General features: G+C 49.0%; 1 protein-coding gene across 9 annotated transcripts in view; it reads right to left on the bottom strand.

The window, feature by feature from the left end:
• Positions 1–4,991: 4,991 nt before the first annotated feature.
• The window catches only part of C20H6orf89 (chromosome 20 C6orf89 homolog), a 33,354-nt gene continuing 15,871 nt past the window's right edge, over positions 4,992–22,474 (bottom strand). For all 9 annotated transcript variants that reach the window (XM_076917117.1, XM_034524664.2, XM_076917120.1 and 6 more), the window contains 5 exons: positions 12,184–12,338; positions 11,934–12,073; positions 10,345–10,474; positions 8,089–8,212; positions 4,992–5,160 (listed from right to left, as the gene is read on the bottom strand). In XM_076917117.1, coding sequence (XP_076773232.1) covers positions 5,066–5,160; positions 8,089–8,212; positions 10,345–10,474; positions 11,934–12,073; positions 12,184–12,338 — 644 coding nt within the window. In that variant the 3' untranslated portion in view covers positions 4,992–5,065. The remainder of the gene's footprint in view (positions 5,161–8,088; positions 8,213–10,344; positions 10,475–11,933; positions 12,074–12,183; positions 12,339–22,474) is intronic.

A 22,474-nucleotide genomic window follows, 5' to 3' on the forward strand; every position in this document is an offset into this window, starting at 1 on the left:
CACCTCTCCGAGTTTGCAGCGTACTGAATTGCTGTGGAAGCCGTACATGGTGGCCCTCGACGGGCTCCAGTGGCTAGGACTGGTAACCGCCTCTCTCCTCAAACGGCCCACACGGATGCTGCAGCTTGGTTTTCTAGACTGCATTGCTCCCAGAGGACAGCAGGAAGAGGCTATGCTTGGGGCATCCTTGGCTTCCTTGTATCTTTTCTCACGTACTCTGGGCATCAGTTGTTGGTCTTTCTGTAGGAGGCAGGGAGGCAGGGAAGGAGGGCTAGAAGGCCACTGTGGGCCCCTTTGTAGGGAGAACTATGGAATGAAGAAGAAGGGAAGTTGCCTTGGGAGGCACACTTCTCTGGAAATGCCCACGTCCGCTGGGTCCTGCACCATGTGCAGCTTGAAGGAGGGACGCTGTGGAGAGTAAGGCAGGCTGCCTAGGAGGACCCCACCCCAGAGCGGCTGTGGTGTAATGAGGTAAAACTTGGTGCAAAGCAGATGTCCTGACTTCCCAATTTGTCTGAAACTCAAAACACGGCGGGTGGGGTCCCCTTTGCTGTGGGGTGCTGGCAGCTTTGGCTCTTGGACTAGTGACCACCGCCTGACTGACAGGCACCGGGAGAGGCGGGAGAGTCCCTGCTTGGTTATGTAACCATTCTTTCACCCCAGCTCGGCTTCAGGAGTCTGGACATTCCATTCTCTAGAGGGAGGAAAATGACGGATTATCCAGCACTAATGCCGAAATTATGCAGGGCGAGGAACCCAGACGCTGAGGGGCCTGGACCGGCCGACAAGCTGGCTGGAGGGCTTCTCTCTCCAGAGCCCAGAACTTGAAGTCACACTGTGCCAGGGCAAGCTGGCTCAGACACCTGTCTATCTCCTTGCTGTCTTTTCTGGGAGGAGCTACTGGACACCTGGAGACTAGGTGAGACTGGCTGCCTGCCCAGAGCCCTGGTTTTCATTTGCCACAGGGCTGTCTCCATAAGCACCTACGGCTTCCTCATGGGCATTCGTGGGTTCTTAAGTACCATTAAAGCATATCTCTTTAGTCACCAGCTGGGTGGTATGTGAGCTCCTTCCCTTCCCCCCACTACCTGGCTTCGGCTGGGCAAGGAGACACTGACACTTGAATGGCTGCTGTGGAAGTGATGGGTTCAACACATCCAGGCCTTGGGGACAAGGCTGAGGTCACCTGTGGGGAAGGAAGGAACGCGACACCGGCTTTCAGAGCAATGGATCCGACCCTGGGGCCTCTGCTGGGTTTTGGAAGAAGGGACTAGAAGATTGGGAACTGAAAAACAAGTGATGCAACTCTAAGGGGACCCACAGCTGGAGCTGGACACACATCTGGAAAGGCAGTGATGGGAAAAACGGCTGGACACCGTTGTGCTCCAGCTACATGCGGCCAAAAAAAAAAAAAAAAAAAAACCCAAACCCTGAGTTCTCCAATGGGGAGGGACAGGGCAAAGGACTTATATAAAGACCCTGATGATAGTCTTCCCTCCAGCTTGTCCTCTCCTGGAACTCCTGCCTTGCTGACTTTCCTGGTCACAGTCTCCCACTCCAGTGGAGCACGCCCACAGCAAAGAAGGGCACTCTTCCTGGATGGAACTGCTTGCCCACCTGCTGGTATATCTCTGTTCTAGCCTCGGTTTCCTTCCCTGTGAAATGGAGATCTACCTCACAGGACTACATTACAGTTGGAGGACAGGGAGGACAGCACCTACATCTCCAGGTGCACTGGAGGCCAGAATGACTTGGGATGTTACCCTTTTCTTTTAGAAGACAAACCATACAACCCCAGCACGTGAGGGACAGAGACATGCAGATCTCTGTGACTTAAGGCCAGCTTGGCCGGGGGTGGTGGCGCACGCCTTTAATCCCAGCACTTGGGAGGCAGAGGCAGGTGGATTTCTGAGTTCAAGGCTAGCCTGGTCTACCGAGTGAGTTCCAGGACAGCCAAGGCTATACAGAGAAACCCTGTCTCAAAAAACAAAACAAAAACAAAACAACAACAACAAAGGCCGGCTTGTTCTACATAGTAAGTTCCAGGCCAGCCAGGGCTACATAAGGAGATCCTGTCTCAAACAAATAAACTAGTCTACACCCAAATTTGCTCTGAATCATACCAAACTGGTAGGTGTCACAGGTCACTCCCACTCCTCCTTAATAAAACCCAGAGTGAGGTGAGGGCAAGCCCTGGCTCTTCCATAAACTGCAACAGCTGTGGTGTCCATTCAAGAGCTGACTGTGTGAGCTCTGGGTACATAGATGCAAATGCTTCAAACTTGTGGGGTTTGCTCAAAATACCTGCCTCCCCAGAGAGCCGATCTAGAGCCTGGAGTCCCACGGAGGATGAACCCAACTCACACAGAGCTCATCATGCCACTGCCTAGTAAACATGACATTAACCTGTGGGTGATACCATCTTTTTGGAGCCCCACTGCTGGTTCCCACTGGCACTTGATATGAGACAGTTAGACTGGTCCCGCCCTTCCCAGTTCCTCATCTTGCCAACCCTCACCCTCCTTTCCACACCACCAGGCACGCAGAGGACCCTTTGCTGCTTGTCTCCAGGCCTCAGCTGGCTGGACAAAGGCCACTGGCAGCCCCCAGCCCTTCCTGTAGAATTTCTCGAGGTGAGAGACTTCTATGTCATAGTTATGAGTAGAAAAGCCTCTGGGACTTTCTCCCTTAACTGGCACATACTGGGGTCTTAGCTGAAGCTCACACAGAAGTCTAGACTGGTCTCTGATCCTTCTTCGATGCACTGCAGAGCAGCCTGGGACTTTTGGGGCTTCCCAGGTGCCCTTAAGGCCTGCAACAGCTGTGATGTCCATTCAAGAGTTGACTGCGTGAGCTCTGGGTACATGGGTACATGGATGCAAGGATACATACAGGCAAGGTTTTCTTAGTTGTCAAGTTTTGAGTTTAAACATGGAGTCAAACAGGGGAAGAACACAAGGTAACCCCCAGGCTGGGACAGTGGCTCTGCACTTCACCTCTGAACCTCCTCAGAGCCCTCTGTGGTTAACCCCAATGATCAAGTTTCAGCAGGCTCTGGAGGCCCAGGCCCTGTGTAACCCTACTCTGCATGCATCAGGGGAAGGACCCTGGAAGCTCAGGGCTGGCCTGGCTTGGTCCTCTTGACTTAGCAGTGGGACTTCTATGTGTACAAAGGCTTGTTTTTCTCCAACAGCCACACAAAGGCTTCATTCTCTCAGGAAAAGTTCCCCCAGGTGCAGTTCCTATTTGAGCCTGAGGAGACTGGGGGCCCTTCCACCCCAGCTTTGTGAAGGCTTGCCTTTCACAAACATCCACCACCCCAGCTTCCCCTCAGAGCCCTCTTTGGTTCACTCCACTCATGCTCCCCACTGCTGTTGTGACATGCGAGGGAATGAGGGCCTGGAAGAAGATACAGGACCCCTTCACGGGCAGAGGAGGGCCCCACCACGTCACGACTTTCCCCACCACTGGATGCCTTGGCCTATAGACCTGGGTGGCCATCTGACTTCTGCAATTTGGAACCAGAGGCCACTCAAGTTTTTTGGTCCATCTTTGTAATGAACGATCAGTTATGAAGTACCTAGGCATGTCAGTAAAGGCCAGTAAGAAGGGAGGGCAAGCTAGGCGTAATGGTGTATGCCTTCAATTTCCAGCACTGGGGACACGGGCAGATCTCTGTGAGTTTGAGGCCAGTCTGGTCTATATGAGTTCAAGGCTAGCCAGAGCGATACCGCAAGACCCTGTCTAAAAAAGAACAAAACAAAACAAGAGGGCAGACCATCCTCATTTGCACTGTTTGATAAGGACACCCCAAAAGCACTTGGGGAGCAATAAGCACAGCGAATACTATTTAGAATCCTCTTGCATCTTGACTAAGCCAACACCTCACCTTGCCTCAGGGTACAGACGGTAGGGCAGAGCGCCATGAAGTCAGCTGCACACCCTGTAGCAAACACTCGGTTCTGCTGCTCCCAACCAGATTACATCAGCTCTGAGGCTGCTGACAAGCGTCTCTGTAGAAAGTCAGGCCTAAAGATCAGACTCAGGGAGGTGCCCGTCTCCCCCAGGCCAGCTACTCTAACTGTTGCTTCTGAGGGGGCGGGGTGCAGGAGCAGGGGGCAAAGGCTCTGCTGCCTTAGCAGAGAGGGTGCTGACCAGCTGGGGAGCCTGAGCTGCTGAGAAAACGATCTGATGGGCAGGGTAGGAGGGAGCCAGGATCTAGTAAGACTTGAATTGTAAGCCAGTCTCCAGCATCCATCACAAACCCTCCAGGAGCCATGGGCATTATGTAAGACGTACACTGTCCTTCTCTCTTCGGGATGCTGAGGACTGCACTCAGGGCTCACACCTGTCAGGGAAGCACTCTACCACTGAGCTACACCCCTACGTCTAGGAGGTTCTTTGGGCAGCGGGAGGTGGGGGAGTGGCGGGGCGGTGTTGAGACAGGGTCTCACTATGCAACACTCGGCAGACCAGGAACTCAGTATGGAGAGCAGGTTAGCCTAGAACTCATTAAGAGGCACCTGCCTCCCAAGTGCTGGGATTAAAGGTGTGCACCATGACACCTGGTGCCAGTAGGCACCTTTAAACATGCAATTCTCGCTATCTGATCCCCCCACATGGGTTCCATGTTCATTCTCCTTGTCAAAGTGTAGTGAGTAAAGCCAGTCATGGCTTTCCCACCAAGTCCAGGGTGACGCAACAAGGAAGAGTGGACAAGCAGCACCAGGACCTCTGCTGCCCTCCACCGCCAAGAGGACAGCAGAGGAACCATGTCCACACACATCCGAGGGTCCCCAGCCTACTTCCAATACCTTGGAGTCCAATGGCCTGGGAGAGGGTAAGTGTGAGCAGTCTTGGGCAGCAGCCAGTCTTCAATCCTTCCTGAGGAACCTAGAGACACACAAGAGGCCTGGGCCCAAGCCACCGTCTCCAGCACACAGCTGACAGCCACAGCATCCAGGGCAGGTAACTAAGCAGCCGACCCTGGAAAGTGTTTCAGTGTTTTTATTCCCCGCTCCACACCCTTTTCAGCCTGGGTTTCAGGTCTCCAAGCAGCTGTTTCCTATAGTTCTGAGAGAGTGGTTCCATCGCAGATGACCAAAGGCTGGACCCCTCTGGCTACGATGTAGACCTTCCAGTGGGCAGCACCGGCATAGCCTTGGAGGAAAACAGCAACAGGAGGGCAGTGACTGTCTGGGAGCAGACAGCAGGACAGAGCAGGACGGCTCTGCTGGCTGGGGACAGAGCAGGACAGCTTTGCTGGCTGCGGACAGAGCAGGACGGCTCTGCTGGCTGGCTACTCTTGCTCTGAAGGTCTCTGGGCTTGCCGTAACCTAAGTAAGGATTCCTTGCTCTTATTAGTTCTCTGTGACTTGATATTCAAAAAGAGACTCTGAATACAGCCATTTTCTCCCACCATGCTATGGGCAACTGAATCACAGGTTGGCTGGTCACAAAGCAGCTTGTTCTAGATGAGGAAAGCATTAGCCATCAGTTCTCAGGATGTATGTGGAGTGTGTGTGTGTGATAGGTTCCTGTTATGTAGACTGGGCTGGCCTCAAGTCTGGGATCCTCCTGCCTCAGCCTCTTGGTGGCTAGGAATTCAGGTGTGTGTCGCTATGCCCAGGTCTGGCTTTATCTTACGCTTTTTAGCAAGACAGGATGGGTTTGGTGGGGAGCACAAGATTATTTCTAAGATGATTTTACCAGCACACACACAGATTAACTTAAATCAGCATTTTTCATGTGCTCTGTAAACACTGTCCTGAAGAAACTCTGAAAAAAGAGGCCCCACAGTTCTTCCACGACATCTCAGATCCTTTGTATACCCTGCCCACTGTGTATGAGGACGGCTGCTTCCAACGTCCTGACTCAGAAAGCCCGGTGCTAGGGCCTTCTCAGAATGCTCCTGTTTCTACCCACGGGTCATGAACGATGTGAAGAACTGTTTAGAAAGCTCAGACCAAGACTGTCTGGGTGTGTGAGGTGACTCGATGCTCTCACATAGCACAGAGCCTGTGACTCACAGTACTGCCCTGCATGTGGAGCAGGGTGGGTCTGTTGCCCGGTGTAGGGCTTCACCTGTATTCCTCACACATGTAAGACCAAGGCAGGAGTCTTCCAGTTTGAGGCCAGCTACGATTCCGGCAGCCAGACCCCATCTTAAAAAGGCCAAAAGTTAAGTGAGTACATGTGGGAGTCAGAGCTGGTACCCACTCCTGTAAACACTGTCCTACAGGGTGCCAGCCCTGAGACTGAGGCAGGAGGACTCCTACAAGTGTGACCCCAGCTTGGGCTACATGGTGATACCAGGCCAGCCAGACTACACACAGCAAGACCATGTGTTCAAAATTGTAATTAAAATCATCTCGGGCTAACTTTTTCTTTTAAATATTACACAAGACAATTAAATATTACACAAGATTAAGCACTGACTGGAGAACGTCCAGGATGCAGTGGCTGGTACCTGTCTAGAAGTTGAGTGCTCAGAGCAGGCACTCACCATTACTGGGTGACTGAGGAAAGGTCACATGCTCTTGCTGGGACTGTGCCTAACACGTGGCATCCTTGATGACGCCTCTACCCTGAATTCCCTTCATCTATAATTTCTCCCCTCCACTTCCAGGTTGAAGAATATTTTGGTAAAAAACAGAAACAGAAATAAATCATAGTCAGTGTCCCAGGACCATTCGTAAGGGTCCCGAGTGGCCATGAGACACCCCTGTGGTCTGATTACAGTCCTCACCCCCCTGTGGCAGCAGTACCATCGTCTCCACTCCTACCAGGGCTTTGGATGCCAACCATTCCCCCCTACTCTCCTGGGTTTATTCTTTTCCTCAGTATCTGCCCCTCTTCTGTGCCTGCCACATGGCTGGCCAGCCAGGCTCTGCCAGCCAGAAGCCTGGCCTTTGTGTCTCAGGAGCTGTCGCCTCTCAATGCTTCCTTGGCGGCTGTCTGATACCTCCTCTCTTCAAACCCTTTAACAGGCATTCTAGGTGCTGTGGGACTAGGTAATCTGGAACTGGGAACATTTCAAGTGCTTCTGTAGTTGTCTGAACACTGGTCTTTGTAGAGGACAACACAGAGAGAGACCACACATCTCCAAGTCCGTTTTCTTTAACGGCCACGCTCGATGTAAGGTCACCCCACTGCAGGCAACAGGGCCAGCTGTTTCCGTGCACACATCCACTGTTAGCACGGTTTCTCATGGCTGGGCCAGACCAGTGGGACCCCAGTACTACTGCTCTGTCTGGGTCACACTTCCCATCCCCACACTAAAACTAAGGCTCTGGGCGTTTGGAGTACAGCTTGGTACAGTGCCAGCTCCCTGTCCTCGCTGAGCTGAGAGCTTTCTGAGCATCTCAGGACTTCTGGTGGGCAATGCCCAAAGGACCCAACTGGGAGTGGCCTCAGCTTAGCAGGAGCTCCAGACCTAACCAGGTCTCATGAGACAGCAAGAGCAGGGCAGCATTAGCAGTTGCTGCCACCTTTGTTATGCTGAGAAGACTGCTGGCAACTGACTGACTCTGGAATAGATTCCGAGGATACTGACTGGGAAACATGGAGCCGGAATCAAGGATGGCCAATGCTGTTGAGTCTGGATATGGCTGTGGGGCCCACACAGAGGAGACACCTGTGGCGAGGTGATGGCCCTTTACTTCATGCTGTCTAATTTGCACATGGATAAAAGTTTCCTCTGCCCTTGCCCTGGCTCTGGCCTGGTCTGCCTGTGTGAGGCAGAGGCTTGAGGCTGCCTGATGTGATGCTGGGGCACTGAGAAGGTCATGTGACCCTCATCTGAACGTCACCATCTATAAAATGATGAATATTCTAGATAACTCCTAGAATCCCTTCTACCTTGAAGTACCTAAGGCCAACAGACATCATCATTCTCAGTGTTGCCTGTGTGCCACCCTCCCTCCCCCTCCCCACCCCACCCCACACACTGCCTTAGTAGTTTTCTTCTAAGTCAATATATTGACTCTGTTAATAAAATGCTATTCTGATTCAACTAGACAGAACCTGCTTGAAGGCAATGTCTGATACTCAGAAATACTGTCTCTGTCCTCCTGGAACCCCACATACCAATATCCCCAGACTCTATCGGCATGGCCACGGACTGACAGTGTCTTCGGCACTGGAAGGGAGGGATGAGCTGCAGCATGGCTTCCCCGCTGCCAACAGTAAACAGGTCATGCACCTTATACATCTGGAGGACAGAGTGGGTACAGAAGAAAGAAGAGAGAGCAGGTGGTGAGCAGACAAAACCCTTTACCTGTGACAGCTTTATTCTTTTTTTTCTTTTTTGAGACAGGGTCTGTCTGTTCTGGAGCTTCATGTAGACCAGGTTGGCCTTGAACTCACATAGTCCTGCTCTCCCTCCTGAGAGCTGGGACTAAGGGGTATGCTAAATGTCTGGTCTTTCATGTGGTCTTTCGTTTCTTAGCTGGCTGAGCAACGAGGAAAACATGATTAATAACAAATTTTATAATTATGTCTAAAAGACAAAACAAACTAGTCTTTCCTAATCATGACATCTCCTAGAACTGAGACCAGAGTAAAATCTCTTCTATGGGCTATTTATTTTCAATTTTTAAAATTTAATTATCTGTATCCCTATGTGTGGGTAGTCTTGGAGGCCAGAGAGAGCCAGAATCCTTGGAGCTGGAGTCATGGGAGTTGGGAGCTGCCTGACGTGGATGCTGGGAACTGAGGGTGGGTCTTCTGCAAAAGCACATGTGCTCATAAGTAGGGCTCTCCAGCCACCTCTGGGCTCTGAGGAGGAGCTGTGTGACTTACTGGGCAGCATCCTCAGTGTCAGCCCAAGAGCACAGCTTGCCAGGTGTGTCTCCACAGCCACAGGGAGCCTTCTCACTAGCAACCTGGGGAACAGGAGGCCACCTCTTCTGAGCTGGCTCAAAGGTAACAGGCAGCCACCCTGGCAGGTTCTCCATCCCCCATAGTTCTGAAAGTCATCCTGCAAGACCATAGTCAGGTGGGTGCAGCCCTCATTCACAGGCTGAGGCTCAGGCAGCACCCCTTCATGCCCAGGATGGAAAGCAGACTGAGGGCCAACCCTAGGCAACACTGAGGTAGAGGGGAGTGGAGCAGAGTAGTGACCAGACCCTGTTTCTTCTCTATACCAAGTCTGCCCTGGGATTCTGGGCCTTGGCTTTACCAGGGCTCAGGGACTGGGAGGAGGACAGCAGGGTGGAGCAGCGAGGTTGGTCAGAAAGAAAGCTTGGGCCAGGGTGGGGACACACATGCTCTAAGAAACCAGGCTCTCAGGATCCCTGTCTTTGGGGCCACTCCCTTCTCAAAACACTCCATGGATAACTTCAATAACCATTTGAATGGCTGCTCTTACTCTCTGGGCTGGACTCCTCTGCGTTCAGCAAGCTGATGAAATTCACTTCAGTATTCAAGTGGGAAAAATCAAGATAAGGTCCCTCGCCCAGAATTCTCTCATAATTATGAAAATAAAATCATACAGCAGCCCTGAGCTGGACACAGCAGGCCAAAGCACTCAGTCTGAGGTGAGAGGCCAGCCATCCCCACACTGCAGGCAGTCATTCTTATACACACTGTGGCTTTTACAGGCCTTTACATTCCTTTAAGACACATCAGCAAGTTTGAAACAAATAAGTATCAGGAGGCTGTGGAAGCAGACCAGGGCCGCAGAAGGCCACAGGTGGGAAACTTAATCCCTTTAACTATCCAAAACAAATCAAAATTCAGAAAGCTTTCTCAGGAATACAACTCACAAAAAAAAAAAAAAAAAAAAAAAAAAAAAAAGCAACTCAGACCCCCCCACCCCCCACAAGGGCTCCTCCCCACCTGGCCCTGGCTGTTGGGAAAGGGTGGGATAAGCAGGCCAGCTGCTGGCTGGCTGTGCCATTCAGAGGTCCAGGGCCTCACGTGTTGGCCCTTCCTGTTCTTTGCCTTGATGCTGTTTGTGGGTGGGGTTTTCAAAGTTCTCCTGAATTTGAGTAAAAGGTTTCTCTCTCCGGTGGCACTTCTTGATTTACCAAACAAACAAACAAACAAACAAAACCAGCCCAGGACCATGATGGCACACTAAACACTGACAGCCTGTCTACCTTCTGATTTGAGGTAGAGATACCAGACCAACTTCACACTCCTTTAAAGAGAAAAAATAACAGGACACAGATCTGCAGGCAGAGTTTCTGGCAATGTGCCTTCAAACCAGAGGTCAGCAGCAGTGGGGAGACAGACCCTTCAAGTCACCCTCTGAGTCTGTCTGCAGGGAAGGCCTTCATCATATCAGTCCGTATCCCAAATGGGGGAGGCTCTACATCAGGTCCTCCTGACATGTCTTACCTTGCTGCCCACCACAGGTTCTGGCTGGATCAGGAAGCACTTGTTTAAGGAGGCGTCTTTTGGAAATGGAAGTTGGGTAAAAACAGGGAAAAGTTCCCGTAAAATCTGTGATCTGTTTAGAGGTCTTCTCCTGGAAAGGTGTGAAACAGAAACAAGTCAGCAGAAGGTTAGCTGGCCCACTGCAGGAGGGGGCGGGGAGGGTGGGCAATGGTGGCGGGTGCAGAGGGGAGGAGCTGGACTCTACCTTTTCACTCTCTCTCTTTTTTAAACAATTATTTAAATTTTTTTATTTATGTAGTTGGACATGGTAGCAGATACCTTTAATCCCTGCACTTGGAGGCAGAGTTTGCGGGCAGTCTGGTCTAGACAGTGAATTCCAGGATAGTCAGGGCTACATGGTAAGCCTTGTCTCTTAAAAAAAAAAAGTGTGTGTGTGTGTGTGTGTGTACGCTCACGTGTGCATATGCCACATGTCTGTGAGTGGACACAGAGGGCAGAGAGAGAGTTAATCCCCTGTTAAAAGAGTTCTGCTGTGTTGCTGGGAACCGAAGTCAAGTCCTCTGGACAGCAAGCACTCCGAGTTGCTGACCCTGTTTGGTCCTCTGGGACCGGCCTCCTGGATCTCAGCTGGCCTCTTACTGACTTTGTGGCTGAGCACAGCCGTTAAGTCCTGCCTCCACAGCCCAGTGTTGGGATTACTGGCATTTATCATCTCACCCAGCGGGACCATGCCCGAAGTATGGGATCCAGGATGCTAATCCTGCAGAGCTGAAGCACTGCACCAGCCATGGGCGCAGAGAGAAGCCCACCCGTCAGCTGTCTGTATGGGTAGAATGTTAAGTCCAGCTGAAGCCTCACATAGAACAGGATCCATCATTCATCCTGGAGAAGCTCAAGTGATACAGCGACAGAGACTGAGGAACAGAGGCCAGCAGCCTGGGCCGCCTGGGAAACTGGGCATTCTACCACACAGAGATGACACAGTTAAAGTAAGGTGGGTGGCCAGGGACATGGCCGGGCAGGCAGAGGAGCTAATGTGTAACCCTGACAACCTGAGCCTGCCCCTTAGATCTCAGAAATTGGCAGGGTAGAATCAACCCCTGAGATTTGTCCCCTGATCCCAGCAACTGAGGGGGCTAGAGAGATGACTTGGAGGTTAAGGGCTTATTTTGTTTAAGAAAAAAGAAGGGTGTATGTGGGGGGGGGGGGCTGGAGAAATGGCTCAGAGGTCAAGATCACTGACTGCTCTTCCAGAGGTCCTGAGTTCAATTCCCAGCGACCACATGGTGGCTCACAACCATCTGTAATGAGATCTGATGCCCTCTTCTGGTGTGTCTGAAGACAGCTACAGTATATTCATATATAATAAATAAATAAAAAAAGAAAAGTACCTAAGACCAAGAGCTTCTGCATAGCAGGGCCCTTCCTTAGCTGCCCTGTTCCCTTCCTCTCTGCCCTCCATGTAGGCTGACGGGGCTTCCGTCCTCGACTTGAAGGTGTGCTGTGAGCTGACCAAATGGCACTGGCTCTCACTGCTCGGCACCTACCTGCCCTCCTCTACATGCACTCTCTGCACCCTTCCCACTTACCACGGGTAAGGAAATGGGAACCACCTCTCAGGAAAGCAGCGCCACCACTTGCTGAAAAAGCCCTCAGTAAAGCCCTCTGTGACTTCAGGGTACTGACATGAGAAACTCTGAATCTCCGCAGACAACAGAGGCTGTCCTGTCTTAGTGACACAGAGAGACAAAGAAGACCACAATCAGTTACCACAGCTTTGCAGGGTATACAGCCTTTTATGGGCAGGCTGTCCATAGGACAACCTGGCTTCTTGCTTACCTTGATCACCAGAGGACGGAGTCTTTCAAAAGTCTTCGGAGTATCTTCTGGGAGCGTTACCTTGAGGGGTAATATCTGGGCACAGCCAGTGCAGTTGGCAGGGATGGGCTCTGACTCATTCTGCTCACAATTATTTGATGACCAGGGGTCAAAGTCTGAGAGAAAGAGACAGAGAGCAGACAGGAACAGAAGAACGGGTGGTGAGCCCAGTAGGTCAGGAATAAGAGAAGACAGGAGAGTAGCAGTTTCCTCTGGATACGCCTATAGGAGGTATGGAGGGCAGGCTTCTGGAAGGAGAAGCACTTCTCTCCACACGCTTTTCTATACTTTGTGGAAAGACTTTCCACACGCACACACATTTCCTAAACCAAACCCCTCAACAGAGCCGAACAGCTACAACAAGCATTCAGCTACACAGTTCTCCTGGTCTCTAACCTGACATGTCTGCCGTCTTCAGCACAGGGTGGGGCAGTGCACAGGCATCCCCCACGTCAAGAGGCTCCTGATGCATGAACACAAGCATATATTCTAGTGTAGCCTGCACCCTCAGTTTTTATGTACTCCTGTGTGGGGACCAGGATGACTTTGGAAAGGAAGAGTGAGGTGAGACTGAAGGGATGGAGACACAGTGAATTGCCTCTGTCTATAAGACAGTGTTCCACCTCAACTCACAAGGGATGTGTTCCTACCAATGGCTGCATCCAATCTCAAGAATGGCAATACGGTCAGAACAGGAGTCCCACCCAGACCCAAGCTTAAGTGGCAGCTAGCTGTCTGACACGCTGCCTTGGCTTCTCTGGGGGTCCTTACCCATAGCCTCTTTTTATCTTGTTTTATTGTGTTCTAACCCGTTGCATGTTACTTCCTGTTCTATGTTAAAGGCTCTGTTTGTTTCTAAAATGTTTCACAGGATGATTCTGAAGAGGGATCCCAGAACAGAAAGGCAACACAACTAAAGACAGCTGAGACAGTCAGCCTTTTAAACCAAAACACACACTTGGAAAACCATTCCTCAGATGGGCGTGGTGGCACATGCCCTCAGTCAGCACTTGAGAGGCATGGCAGGTGGATCTCTGAGTTCAAGGCCAGCCAGGTCTACAGACTGAGTTCCAGGATACTGAGGGCTACACACAGAAACCTGTCTTAAAAACCAAAACAAATCAAAACAGAAAACTGTTCTCCACAGAACATTCTCTGAGACAGACAGACAGTGCACTTTTTTTTTTTTTTTTTTTTTTTTATTAAAGACAGTGGCAGGTGCAGGGATCCTCACCAGAAGGGACTGCAGTGTGCACTCTGCCTTCTGTGGCACCGACCAGACACAGCACCTGGCTTTCTTTGAGAGCTGTCTCCACTTCCAGGGCTCTTAGGCAGATGCTACACCACTCCTGTGAGACACCTCTTCCCTTCAGGGCTCTCTAGGGCCTGTTGGAATCCCCTCATGGCTGCCTGCTTACATGGCACATGAGGGGCTGCCAAGTTACATATTTAATTCTCTTCTTGAATATTTTCAAAAAGTTTCTCATTAAGAATGAAATATGATGATTTCTTGTCAAAATACAAGAACTTCTTCCAGGTAATGGATGCACAAGGAAGCATAAATAAAGAGAAGTTGGCATGAGGAAAAAGAAGGCAAGGGAAAGAAGCTTCCTGTGGAGTTGGCCTGCCTCAGCTTGCTCAGTGTGAGGTCTCCTTTCTCATCTCACAGAACAGACCTGTATGCAAGAATGCCCACAAGAATTCCTTCAGGAGCTTCACACATGCACACCTATAGCTCTTCCCACACGAACTTGAAAATCAGAAGCTTTTGAACATAGGTTTCCAGATGTTTTAGGAAAATTATTCTAAGTTGTGATAAAGATGTCCTGAGAGAGAGGCCGGCAAGAGGAAGGCCTAGTTATATCTTGGTTTTAACCTTTGTTGGTCAAGGAACATTTGAAGAGAAGAGACAGCACTGAGAAGCCAGAGGTGTGGCAGTCTAGAAACAAAGAGGTGTGAGGAAGACTGCTTCAACTACAGGCTTTCCCAGGCATATGTATGTCTATCACCGCCTTGTCCAGGGAGCACCAGCATGGGAGAGCTGCAGACTTCCTCACACAAAGCACTACACCACAGACTTTTCTGTAGTCACATCATTCTGTCAGAATCAGTGAATTATGAAAATCTTTCCACAAGGTAAGAGGTGAGCTCCCAATCAGAACAGATGCTTGGTGGGCTGGCAGGCGCAGCTCTGAACCTTTAACTGTAACTTGGGGTTTCTGTTTGGTTTGGGGGATGCTGGGGATGGACCCTCCTAAGATGCTGAGCATCTAGGTAGGCAGCCCACCATGGAGCTGTACCTCTAGGCCCATGACAGGTTCAATTGTATTATAAGGTGATGGTGTCCAGGTGGGGAGGCCTTGCCAAGTAAGCACTGACAGAAACACTAAGAAACTGGGAACCAAGAGGAAACCCTGCTCCCTAAGTCCAAGCAATACATGTCAGTGCTAGCAGGCTTGACACAGGGGAACAGTACAAGAGGTATTTAATACCTCAGTATGTAAAAGTCATCAGCTTTTTGGCCAGGAGTGGTGGCACATAGCTACTACAATCACAGCTTCTTAGGAGGCTGAGGCAGAAGGATTGTGAGTTTGAGGCTAGGCAAAGCCACACAGCAAGGCCTCACCTCAAAAATAAATATTAAAAACAATAGAAAACAAAACCCAAAACACAATAGTCTTCTAGCCATGAAATCAGCTAAGTGGGAAAAGGGCCCAATTCATAATAACGAGCAGGGATTACCAAGGGGGGGGGGGCTGAAGTGTTTATACAGGAGGCCTGAGCAACAAGCACACATGCGGTGACCCTGACACAGTACGCAAGAGGCCGCTCAGGGTTCTGGTACGCTCAGCTCCTCTGGCCCGAGCTGCGAGGCCCTGTGGAGATGGCCCCAGAGACGCTCTGCTTGTCTCACAGGTCACACTGTGGGTCCCCAGGGAGGCAGCACATGCATGGGGACAGAGGCCATGTGAGAACTTGTTGTATTTTCCCTGATTAATTTTGCTTTGAACTCAAAATTGTTCTAGAAACTAAAGTTTACTTTTTTTTTTTGTCTTAAATCTCCTGGAGTGTGATCCAGAAGTGTGTAGTTTTCCTAGGTACAGGAAGGCTGAACAGTGCTTTGCAGAGAAAATATGTTAATAATTTTTATTCAGGCGAGAATAAAAATGCTGCTGACTGAGGAGGTTAGTATGACTAAACCAACAGTACGTACTGAATAGAGGGGCTTTAGACAGGAGCACACATGAGACAGAGTTATGTATTAATTCTACAACTATTGCAGACCCTGGCCCTGTGCTTCCTTCAATGACAAAGAGTCAACACTAATCCAGTGTGGGAAGAATTGGTTCTTACAGATGCTCACACATCCAGGGGGTCTGGCACCCTCACACAGTCATACCTGCAGGCAGAACACAATGCACATAAAAATAAACAACTCTTCAAAAAAACAAAAAAAGGAGCAGGGATCTTTATCTGCAAGAAAGTAACCTGATCTCTAATCTTTCAATATACACAGAAGTAAATTTCAGATTAATTAAAGATAAAAATGTAAAGAATAACTAGAGAAAAAAAAAGGACATAGGACATGATTTTTATTATATTACTATTAGTATTATTTTATTTTCTATGGGTGTGTTGCCTGCATGAGTGTTTGTGTACTATATGTATACTGGTATCTGAAGAAGCCAGAAAAGGACTAAAGTTACAGAGGTTGTGGTGGGTGTTGGGAATTGGACCTGTGTCCTCTGGAAGAGCAGCAAGTGCTCTTAACCACTGAGCCATCTCTCTAGCACTTTTTTGTCTTTTTTTTTTTTTTTTTTTTTTTTTTTTTTTTTTTTTTTTTCTCTTTTCTTTTCTTTTGAGATGGGATTCCTCTAGGTAGCCATGGCTGTCCTGGAACTTGTTATCTAGACTAATCTGGTCTTGAACTCAGAAATTCATCTGTCTCTATCTCCTGAGTTCTGAGATTAAAGGCATTTGCAACACTACCCTCTCTTCTACTTTTAGAGACAAGGTTGTCTTAGAGACAGGCTAGCCTGGAATTTGTTATATAGACCAGGCTGGCCTTGATCTCACAGAGATCTGCCTCTCAAGTGCTTGGATTTGTGCCTGGCCTTTTGTGTTTGTTTTTAAAAACAATATCTTACTAGGTGGGAAGATGGTTTAGAATTACCAGTGGTTTTGACACAAGCCTCATAAAATGAGTTTGATCCCTTGAGGCCATGGTAGGAGAGAACTGGCTCCAGAAAGCTGTTCTCCAATCTTGACATGTGCACTACTGTGCACAAGCAAACACACACACACACACACAAATAATTGATACTTTAAAAAAAGAGAAAGAGATCTTAGCATGTATACGAGACTGGCCCTGGTATTGAACCTGTGATACTTCCTTCTGTCTCACCCTCCCAAAGGCTGTGATTACAATTATATCTGGCTCCAAGAGTATACAGTAGAGATGAACACTAGTACATGTATGTAAATGTATGTGTATATGAACACTCCATATTGCAGTATCGAAACAAAACCTGGAAACTAGCTAAATTACAGAATGGTACAAAACAAAATCCTTCAAAAGTATACAATGGGTTTGAATAGCACACCCCCTTCTCCCTCCCTAATTCCTATCCTTTCTGGCTTTGGAAACAGAATCCTTGCAGATACAGTTACCATGGGACCATGCTGGTGCAGAGCAGTCCTGAATCCAACCGGAATGCTGCCCTTACAACAGGAGAGGACACACAAACTTACAGTGCCAAGACAGCTTGTGAGGACAGAGACAGGCAGCGAGTGGGGCCACAATCGGGCCACGGGCAAGGACAGTCGAAGCTGCTACCGACCACGGTGCCAAGGGCCACTGCAGGCAAACATTTCACTTCAGAACTCTGGCTCCCACAATTTCCAGAGGATAATTTGTGTTGTCTGGAGTTATCCAGACTGCAAAACTTTGTTTTGGTAGCATTAGAAATTAACAGCGTGTCTAGGTAATAATATTATGCATGTAGTTTTTAAGGATCATATATGTATGTATTTGTGGAATAAAAGCAAATTTTAGGCCAAATTTGGTGGTACATGTACAGCAATCCTAGCACTTAGGAGGAGGCTTCATAATGTAAGAACATTATGAAGGTCATCCTGGGATGTACAGTGAGACCCCATTTAAAATACACACACACACACACACACACACACACACACACACACACACACACACACACACGTATATGTATGGCTCAAGCCCTGGACTCAGCCTTACCATTAATGCTTTCTCATGTGCACGAGTGTTCATGTGTGTGCAGATGTACATGTACATATGTGAACATCCATGTGGAGGACAGAAGATAACCCTGACCTCAGCCTCAATAATGTCACCCTCAGAAACACCATCCAAGCACCCAGACCAGCCTGGCTTCCCCAGCAGTGGGATCGCAAGTGTGCGCCATCATGCACACGGGTCCCAGGTCTGAAGCGCAGGGCATGCTTACAGGGCAAGCACTTCACAACTGAATGAGCCATCTCTCCGGCCCCAATGAGGAGTTTTATTTTAAAAAAAAAAAATGTTTTAGGTGTGGTGGTGCTTGCCTTTAATTCCAGCACTTGGGAGGCAGAGGCAAGTAGATCTGAGTTCAAGAGGTCACCAAGCATACATTGGCAGCCCGTCTCAAAAATCAACCAATCAACCAAATAACCAATCAATCAAAAAACCAAACCAAAATGAATTGGCTAAGGTCATGTACAAAAATATTTTAAATGATTTTTACTATTGTTTATGAGTGTCTGCATGACACACGTGTGGGCTTGCTTGCCAGAGAGTGCATGTGGAGACTGGAGAACAACTTTGTGGAGTCTGGTCTCTCCTATGACCTTTATGTGGATTCTGGGGATCAAACTCAGGTTGACAGGCTCACAAGGCAAGTGACTTTACCCTGTGACCCAGCGTGCCAGCCCAAGAGCATTTCTCTTTTTTTGTTTTTTGGGTTTTTTTGTTTTTTTCGAGACAGGGTTTCTCTGTGTAGCCCTGGCTGTCCTGGAACTCACTCTGTAGACCAGGCTGGCCTCAAACTCAGAAATCCGCCTGCCTCTGCCTCCCAAGTGCTGGGATTAAAGGCGTGTGCCACCACCGCCCGGCCAAGAGCATTTTTCTTAAGAACAAAATCTTGTCTCTTTATTGACTTTATGCATGTTAAGTATCTTCTTAGTGAAAATGGCTCTGGAGATCAGGAAGACTTACACCAAGATTATCAACGAGACAGATCTAGTCTCTCCTAAGGCATCCCTAAGAAGTCCCTGTAGGAGCAGAGCAGATGGCCAGACTGGTGGCCAGCAAAGTGGGGGGAAAGATGACGGATAAGGTTGTGAGGACCACGTAACACAGGCTGCCCAAGTGTCAAGGAGAGAGCTCCTTTGCTCTCTGCACAGCCCTGGGATCACTGAGGAGGAATGGTGCCATGGATTCTAGTGGAGATGGGGGACATGGAGGTAGAGGTTCACCCTCCCACAGTATCTCACAGAGGTGTGGCCACTCTAGCTCGCCCCCCATCTCTATAGAGGTTTTGTCTGTAATAGTGGCAGGAGTTGCCATACTAGTGAGCAAAATGCTATTTGAGAAAACAGCTAACAGCAGCAGCAGCAGCAGCAGCAGCAGCAGCAGCAGCAGCAGCAGCAGCACAGCAGCCAGGGCACCAAGCCACCCTGGCTCAGCACCTTCCTCCAGCCCTATAAAACACTGCTTCCTGTTTCTGTGCTGCCTGTGGTTCCCACCCACTTCAGCTTGTAGCAGAAAGGGAGAGGCCACCCAGGAAGGCTCTCAGCAAGTGTCCATCTTTCCCTAACTGCAGACACCCTCCTCTAACAACTAGTTCTGTTAGAAAACAAAGCCAAGTGCGACACAGAGGAGAAAACCTTGGAGCCGACTCTCAGTACAGTCAGACCTCAGCCCACACGCCCTCTGCAGTGTTCAACCTCAAAATCAAGGTGACGTGTGCCCACCTCAGGACATCTTTATCACCACTTCCCCCACTTGCTTTCTCATCCTAGAAACGTGCTCAATAAATCTCACAACCTTTATTCCAAGTTCTCCCCAGGGTCTAGATCATTCCATTGTTTGAAATGTCAAGAGTCAGTGTCTCAGAGCAAACATGACCTTGCAGTGCATGTGCAAAACCCCAGACCTCCCACCCTTTCTCACAAATCGGGCACTGTGCAGAAGAGTGGGTGGGCTGACCTACTGTCAGGACCTCCTGATGCCTAGGAGTTGTTTACAAAGAAAACTGACTCAAGCTGGCTCCATGCAGATAGCCATGGCACAGCCTGGAATTCTCAGTAGGGAAGGCTTTTCACACACACTATAAACCTAGCAGAAAGCAAGGCTGAAATAAATCCTCTTCTGGGCAGAAAGGACAGTGAAGAAAGTAACCACACAGAGCTCTGGCTCTGTGGGGCAGGACTGAGGGGCCTGTCTGTGGTGTTCGCAGACAACAGCACAGTGCATACAGAGGGGAGGGGCACCTCCCACTTTTCAGAACCCTTACCTGGGGAAGAACATCAAACGAGGAGCCCACTGACAGAAACCAGAGACTGACAGCAAGCACAGCCTCAAGAGTGACGCTCATGAGGGCCCGCAGGCCCGACTTCCTACTCTAGGATGTGCTCAGAACCTGAGGAGCCCACGACAAAGGCCCCTCATCCTTACCTGTGCGCTCACTGCCTCATGAGCCCCTTCCAGCGGCTGGAATGAAGCCTGACAATGAAGGTGGCCTTTTCAAGGTCTCCTGCATCGAAGGCAGCATGCCCAGAATCATTTTCACACAAATCCAGAATGGATACGGCACCTTTTGCCAACCATTTTACTTGGGGAGCACCGCACTCAAACTATTCCGATAGAGACCCTGTCCTTGTGAGTTCTCACAGACAGACAGTGCTTTCTCTCCAGCATCAGGCCAGCTAGTCAGCCTCCGCCATAGTGCTCTCCTCACTGCGTCTGTGAGGACTGAGACATAAGCCTGAGGTGCACAGCACAGTGCCATTCCAGAGCACACATCACAGGAAGTGAAAGCTCCTAGCACCAACAAGGCCCGCAGCCCAATCTCCAGCACCTCAAGGAAAAAGGCTTTTATTTTATTTTTAATTTTTTTGAAATTCAAGTATTTCATAGCTGGGCTGTAGCCTGGACTTTAAGCGTTATTAATCTCTTAGTTCTGAAGCAATGAAGGGCCAAACTCCTCAATAACACTGGATCCATGTCTTCCTTCTTTTGAAGGTGCAGAATGCAGGACACCCCACTATAAGCACAGTTCTGGCTTTTCCACATGTGGGCCAGCCCAGGCCTCTCACTGTAGAGGCTGTCCTGACAGAACACTGCCCGCTGAATTTAAGTCAGGTGGTCTGTGTGAGTGTGGTTGGTGTTATTCCTAGAGCATAAACATCAGTGGTAACCTCACAGAAGAAAATGCTCCCCACTGCCCAGCAACAAAGCTCCTCAGAGTGGGTGGGATCTCATGGGCCCCTCCTCATTTAGGACGGAATGATGCTGGCTCCATCTTGTACAGACAGCCACAAGTATCTTTATGATTTGTTTGTTTGTTTGTTTGTTTTTTGTTTTTTCAAGACAGGGTTTCTCTGTGTAGCCCTGGCTGTCCTGAAACTCACTCTGTAGACCAGGTTGCCCATGAACTCATAGAAATCCTCCTGCCTCTGCCTCCCAAGTGCTGGGATTAAATGTCTGTGCCACCATTGTCTGGCAGCCACAGTATCTTTAAGTATCTTTAATGTGAATGTTTTCAGCAACATTCAAATTCTTATATGTCAGAAATCTGTGAGGAAAAATGTCAAGTTGCGTAAATTGTGTATAAATTTTCAAATGGAATTAACTGTAGTACTGGAAAATTGTATTCAAGTGTATGGCAATAAATAAACATGGTATTTCCGGTCAGTTTAAAAATAAATCCCCATAGACAAGTCATGGTGCTGAGTTCTTATCATACAATGTTCTCTTCCTCTGGTTTTCATCTAACTTGGGAAATGTCTTCAGAACTTCCTCAAATGTACAAAGATAGCTTTCAAAGGTGACCAATCCAAGAGGAGATTTTCTGACTGATAAAGTCAGGCTTTAAGGAATGACATTATGATTTTATGAAAGTTAGCTTAAACTAGTCAAGCTTTTTTTTCTGGAAACATTTTCTTAAAAAGTTATCCTGGAATCTAAAGATTTCAGAACAAAGTTATAAAAGAATGTGGCCAAGTGAGATTAATATGACAAAAGCAACCACTACAAACAAAACAAAGCAAAACAAAAACCAGGGTTTGAGCTGGCTGGCAGGATGGATCAGTGGGCACAAGCACTGTCCAGGCCGTCTGACACCTCCAGCTCAATCTCCAGAACCCAGTCAACAGGAGACAGCCAAGTCTTGGAAGACGCTCTCTGTCCTGCACCACTGTGAGTGCTGTGGCTCACATGTACCCACACACACGCACGCACACACACACGCACACACACATGCACACACACACACACACACATGTACCCCCACACACGCACACATACATGCACACACACACATGTACCCACACAATGCACAGATACATGCACACATATGTACCCACACACATGCACAGATACATGCACACACACATGTACCCACACACATGCACACACACATGTACCCACACACATGCACACACACACACATGTACCCACACACATGCACACATACACACACACGTACCCACACATACATGCACACACACATGTACCCACACACATGCACACACACATGTACCCACACACATGCACACACACACACATGTACCCACACACATGCACACATACACACACACGTACCCACACACGTACCCACACACATGCACACATAGACATGCACACATACAATGCACACAACTCCTGGAAGATGCTCTCTGTCCTGCACCATTGTGAGTGCTGTTGCTCACATGTACCTACACACATGCACACACACACATATACCCACACACATGTGCACACACGTGCGCACACACACATGTACCCACACACATGCACACACACAATGCCCACAACACTAATAAGCACAGTTTTCTCAAAACCTAACGGGCTTTGGGAGTAAGTTCAGCAGAAGGTTCTAGCACAGACTGCTCACACAGTGCTGTGTTAAATCTCCAGAATGAAAGAGGAGAAAGAGGAGACAGGGGAGAGGAGCCGGGATTCATTCCCCTGAGCGGTATCCCTCTATTCTTTCTCTAACAGTAGGTTTGGAGT

Source organism: Arvicanthis niloticus, chromosome 20 (genome assembly GCF_011762505.2).
Source record: "Arvicanthis niloticus isolate mArvNil1 chromosome 20, mArvNil1.pat.X, whole genome shotgun sequence".
NCBI classification, from domain to species: domain Eukaryota; kingdom Metazoa; phylum Chordata; class Mammalia; order Rodentia; family Muridae; genus Arvicanthis; species Arvicanthis niloticus.